Source organism: Cucurbita pepo, chromosome 5, assembly GCF_057944985.1.
Source record: "Cucurbita pepo subsp. pepo isolate OVF chromosome 5, ASM5794498v1, whole genome shotgun sequence".
In the NCBI taxonomy this organism is placed as follows: Eukaryota; Viridiplantae; Streptophyta; class Magnoliopsida; order Cucurbitales; family Cucurbitaceae; genus Cucurbita; species Cucurbita pepo.
The window spans coordinates 14036341-14042340 of NC_141802.1; the positions used below are offsets into that span (position 1 = coordinate 14036341).

The 6000-nt window shown below is 33.8% G+C and overlaps 1 protein-coding gene across 1 annotated transcript; it reads left to right on the forward strand.

Annotated features, from left to right (window-relative positions):
• Positions 1-4346: 4346 nt before the first annotated feature.
• Positions 4347-5735, forward strand: LOC111794468 (dof zinc finger protein DOF3.6). Its single transcript, XM_023676501.2, has 3 exons — positions 4347-4591; positions 4716-5082; positions 5163-5735. The coding sequence occupies exons 1-3, from the start codon at positions 4541-4543 to the stop codon at positions 5618-5620; spliced, it is 876 nt and encodes a 291-aa protein (XP_023532269.2). The 5' UTR covers positions 4347-4540; the 3' UTR covers positions 5621-5735.
• The last annotated feature ends 265 nt before the right edge of the window (positions 5736-6000 follow it).

Genomic DNA, 6000 nt, shown 5'->3' on the forward strand with positions numbered 1-6000 from the left:
TAGCAATAAGTCCTATTTGAAGAAGCTCATATACAAAACATCTTGAAATAATACCAAAAGCGGGAAATTCAACTAACCAAGAATCAAAAGCTGAAATTTCACCTCGACCATCAATAAATTTAGCAATATTCAATCAACCAACTTTAATTCCATCGAAGTAATTTAAATTTAATTTAATGGATAAATAAAAAATTAAAAAATGTGGAAACAAAAATAATAAAAGAATAGAGTGATTAGACTAAAGAAAAAAAAAAAGAATAATAATAAAAAGAATGGGATTGTTTACCAACAGAATCCTTTTGACAATAAATGTTGCAATTTAAAAGATATTTGGACCCAAAAATAATAATAATAATAATAATAATATATATTTTAAAAAATAAAGTAATTAAAATAGAGAAAGAATGTTATTGTGGAAGCGTTGAAACGAAGGGCACTGAGTTAGCTGTCTCTGTGGGTTATTTGATTGAAAAGGCCAATAATAATAATAATAATAATAAATAAATAAATAAATAATAATAATAATAATAACAATAAAGAAGGGGAGACCGAGACAGAACATGGTTACATGTTGGAACAAAGAGTGGGGCCCAGTTTAAGGTGGTCCATTGTAAAGGGTCAATTAATTGGTTCATTGGGCTGACCCCATTTCCATTATTATTCCATCCCCCTTTTCAAGTTCGAATCCTAACTCCTCCCTCTTTTTTTTTTTTTTTTTTTTTTTATTATTATTATTATTATTATTATTATTATTATTATTATTATTATTTATTTTATATAATATTTATCATTATCTTATTCCCATATTCATGTTTTAAGATCAAGCTAACACATTAACAATTAATAATAATAATAATAATAATAAATTCGTTTAACTTTTAATTTTGTATTTAATGGGTCGTTGAACTTATAAAAATACTCGATACGACAGTTTAAAAACGTATCATATACTTTCTTATCTATAAAGATTCTTTTTGTAAGATAGTTCAAAAAATTTGATTTTTTTTTTAAATTTTGTTAGACGACTCTCTACAATGGTATGATATTGTCCACTTTGAACATAAGCTCTCATGGCTTTGCTTTAGGTTTCCCCAAAATCTCTTGGAGTTAGTATTTCTCGCTGTAGAGGGTAAATCTTATTTGAATATTTGAAAATAAATCAATCAGATGTTTTACATGTTTATTTTTTTTATTTAAAAATAAAAAATTGAAGAAATCAAACGGGTCGGTTCATTATTTAATAAAAACTTTTTTTTTAGATTAGATCTAAAAAAACTTTTATTTTCGGACACAACTAAAATTTTTGAGAGTCTCATTATTTTTAAAAAATATAGATTTGAAAAAGGAAAAACGTGTGAATCTAATTATGTGATAAATAGGAACACAACATCATGACAATGAAACACAGCCATGATTTACAATTATTAAAGCAACCATCGTACGATGAATCGAAGGTTTCATGAACAAAACTGGGCTCCGCCGGTTGCCTGTCGGTCCACGAAAACGGCCCATGTTTTAGAGAAGTTTTTGGGCTCAAGCCCAATAGAGAATTGGATCAGCCTCCCAAAATGGACTGAGTTGAGATAAATGGGCCATAAGGAAACATCGGGCCCATATTTTTTTCTTCTAATTTTAAATTCATCCTTTTTTTACCACAGTTACCATTTGATTTTGGATTTATTAAAATTACTTACAAATATATTTTATTTAATTATTCATTTATAGTAAAATGACGTATAATTATAAATCGAGGTCATGAGCACTCCTAAAATTTGTAAGTAGCTACCATCACGAACAAGTTAAGACAGTATTTGAATATAAGGGTATCATTGTAAAAATTCAGAGTGTCTGTATAGGCTTTTGATAACTATTACAGTAAGAAAATTCCATCAATGAAAATCCTCATGAATCTCTTAGAAAATTCATGAACTTTGGGTTCTCGTGTTCCTCATGAAATTTGTTCAAATCCTCACGAATCTCTTAGAAAATTCATGAACTTTGGGTTCCCGTGCTCCTCATGAAATTTGTTCAATTCCAGCCAGCTCGCCCCATGTCTATTTCTGTCGAGGTATGGTCAGTGGTTGCAAAGGTTCGGATAGCCACAACTATCTTAGAAAAATAATTTTGTGGTCAAAACGTCTATGATTTGGGTCTTCTTCCCTGATTAATGTCGTGATCGAAGCAATTTTTAGTTAATTTTTATATGATTAACTATGACGTTAAATTGTCTTACGATATATGCGATCGATTAAAAAAATGAAACTAAACTCCAATCATACAAATAAAAACGATAACTTTTAAAATCATACGGACCCAACGAGATTTGAGTGTGTTGGTGGGATGGTCAAAGAAAACATGAAAGATGGACCGCACTGAGCCACTACGCTTTTTTTATTTCGTACCTCATCCCTACCCCCATGCATTACGTGATGAACCAAAACTTATTCTTTCTCTCTCTTACTTTCGTTCGTATAACTATATTATTATCGATACTTTTATTCAAGGATGAAGCAAGTGAACCCAATAGGCCCCGCTCCGCCCCACCCCTACCATGAAATTACGTTGATGATGCTAGTAATCGTAATGGTAAGAGCGAGGAAAGTTGTCCTTTTCCTTTACGGTCCACACAACAGAGTCGTGTCAGGTGAAAATACACGTAGTAACGTACAAACATAATAAATCTACACATATTTCATCGTATCATTGTGAAAGACTTTTTGTTTATCTTCTTGAGTTCCTGGAAACTCTGTTCACATGCTAGAGTCTAAGCAAAGGGCTTGCCCTTCTTGGTTAATTGTGTTAGCGCCGAGGAAATTTTGGAGAAGTCCTGAACGAATCTTCTGTAATATCCAACTAGCCCTAGAAAACTCCTCACCTCTGTGACTGTGGTCGGCTGTGGCCACCTCATCACTGCTTCTATCTTAGCTGGGTCCACTGTAATCCCCTTGCTTGACACCACGTGACCCAGAAATCCAACTTCAGACAACCAAAACTCACACTTAGAGAACTTGACATACAACTGCTGGACTCTCAGTATTGTCAAGACTTTTCTTAGGTGTATTTCATGATCTGCCTCTGACTTAGAGTATACCAGAATGTCGTCGATGAACACTATGACAAAAGTGTCTAAGAATTTCTTAAACACCATGTTCATTAGTTCCATGAAAACTGCTGGTGAGTTGAATTTATTACATATAAATGATTGATGGGTAAGGACCTACTTTGTCTCGTTTTCTTTTCTCGATTCTCCGAATCATGTCATCCCGAGATCTTTTGTAGAGGCAGCTACATGCTCATGCTCCCTACGAAGCTAGGGTTTTTTTTCTTCTCTCTCGTTTCGTTGAAAAAACGCTTTTTTTTTCCCCTTCTTTCTTAAGAAACAGACAAATAATTGAACAAATTGTATCCAACACATTCTAAATGTTTGGACCATAAAAAGCAATTTTTTTTTCTCTCAACTACCTACCCAAATTGGATATGGTCTATATATATATATATATATATATATTATAAGTAAATTTATTTATTATTATTAAAATAAAAAATAAAAAAAGTTGAAAAAGATGGATAATCTTGGGTGCAATTATTCTTGATGAAATTAATTGAGGTAGGAACCAAAGCATCTGCCATCCACAATTTTAAAGTGACATTTTGTAATGGGTCTAAAAGACAGCTACAAGACAAATAAGCCCCACATTTATTTATTTATTTATTTTTATTTTTCAATTCTTAAAGTATATATATATATAATCCCACATCGAGTGGAGAAGTGAACGAGTATCAGTGAGGACGTTGCGTCTCGAATGAGGTGGATTGTGAGATCTCACATCGGTCGGAGAAAGGAACGAAATATTGTTTATCAGGGTATAGAAACCTTTCCTTAGCCAATACATTTTATAAACTTTAAGGGAAGCCCAAAAGAAAACCCCTGAAAAGGACAAAATATCTGTTAGTGGTGGACTTGAACTACTGTGTATATATAACATTTTTTATTTATGTGCTTATCCATTAATTAAAACAGGACATCTCTAAATTTTCTCATGCCCTATATAATTAAAAAAAAGTGACAATCAATAATTAGTGTTTACCTATGAAAGTAGGATAAAATGTTACCGTTTAGGTTTTGTAAGCTGACCCCACTTAGTATCTATCATTATATATCTAAATTAGGTCAAGACCGTCATAGATAAAAACAACTTTTTTTAAGGATCTTTTTACTCATACGTGTCTCGAATTAAGTTGAGCCAGCTATATCTACCATGCTTCAAGTGGGATTGTTATCAACCAGTGACGTAATCTAAGTTAAATTCTACACGAATCATTCGAGAATCACTACTAATATGTATCTTCACTGCACTTTCACGAAATTTCCTCCGATCATAAACCCTAATTTTTTTTTCTTCACAATAAAAACAAAAAGATATCAAAAGAAAATTGTGAGAGATTAAAGGGTTTCCCCTCTTCCCCCTCTTGCCTTTGCCTTTAATTTCCTTTTTCCTCTTCCCTTTAGCTCTCAAAGATCCATTCTTTTTCATTGAAAATGGCTCATTCTTCTCTTCCAATCTTCGTCGATATGCCGAATTGGCCACCGGTAACCTTTCAATTCTTTCGAGTCTTTCGTGTTCTTCTGTTTTTCGGGTTCAATTCAGAGTTTAGTGATCAATTTGCTTAATGGGTTTGGTTTTTTTTTTTTTGGATTTCTATTCATGAATCAGTCAAATCAGCCACAAGGAAATGATCAGCATCAACTTCCGGCGTTCATGCTGCCTCCTCAGCCAACGGCGGCTCGTGGCAGCGGAGCCCGACCGGGTTCTATGGCGTACCGAGCACGGTTGGCGATGGTACCGCAGCCGGAGATGGCACTAAAATGCCCACGTTGTGATTCTACAAACACCAAATTCTGTTATTTCAATAATTACAGCCTTACTCAGCCGAGACACTTTTGTAAAACCTGCCGGCGGTACTGGACCCGCGGCGGCGCTCTTAGAAATGTGCCCGTCGGTGGAGGGTTTCGTAAGAACAAGAAGAAGAAGAAGAAATCTAACCGATCTAAGTCTCCAATTGCTACTCAAATTGAAATGGGTAAGTGTCAAATTCATCTCTTTTGATTTAAATTTTTTGAATTTTGAATAAAAAAAATGTTTTTGAATTATTTATTTAAGGAAATTCAAGAACAGTTGAGAGCCATTTCCCATCACAATCTTTTCAATTACCTTCAATTCCATCTCTCTCTCGCTTTGGAGCAAACAACTCAGCCCTAAACTTCGCCGGAATTCACATCGGAAACATAAATTCCGGCAGGGAATTGGAGCAATGGCAGCGTTCTCAGCAACAACTGCCGTTCATCATCGCCGGACTCGAACCACCGACTCCCGCCACTGCTTACCCACAAAACCTTCAAACCGAAGTCGACAACTTTGGTTGCCACCAACAAGTTCAGAATTCGACACCCTTTTTTAGGATTCCAATGAAAAACAAAGAACAAGAACAAGAACAAGGAATTTTATCGAACTTCTTACGACCAGCGGATCAAAACAGCCACTTTTGGGGATGTGATCATCAAAATTCATGGACGGATTTATCAGCTATCAGTTCATCTTCAAGCAGCCATCTTTTGTAAGAATTTATGTTAATGTAACCTTAAAAAAAACAAAAATAAATGTAGAGAGTCAATATCGTGATGTTCTAAATTTGGTTTGTCGTGTTCTTATTTTAAGAAAAACCCCTCCTTTTTCTTTGGGTATCAAATTATTTGTTTAATGTCACATATTTTAATATAATGTTATATCATAGTTATGAAACAATAGGTTCATGGGTTTTTATGATATGGTCTGAACGTCTCAAAAAAAAGTTTAAAAATATCTTTATCGTTAAAGTTTCGATAGAAACCGGTAAAATTTGGTTTCATCAATATCCTTAAACTTTCAAAAACTTCAAAAATACCTCGAACTAACGATCGATGATAGGAAAATAATCGAGAAACAGTCCCTTACGAGCACA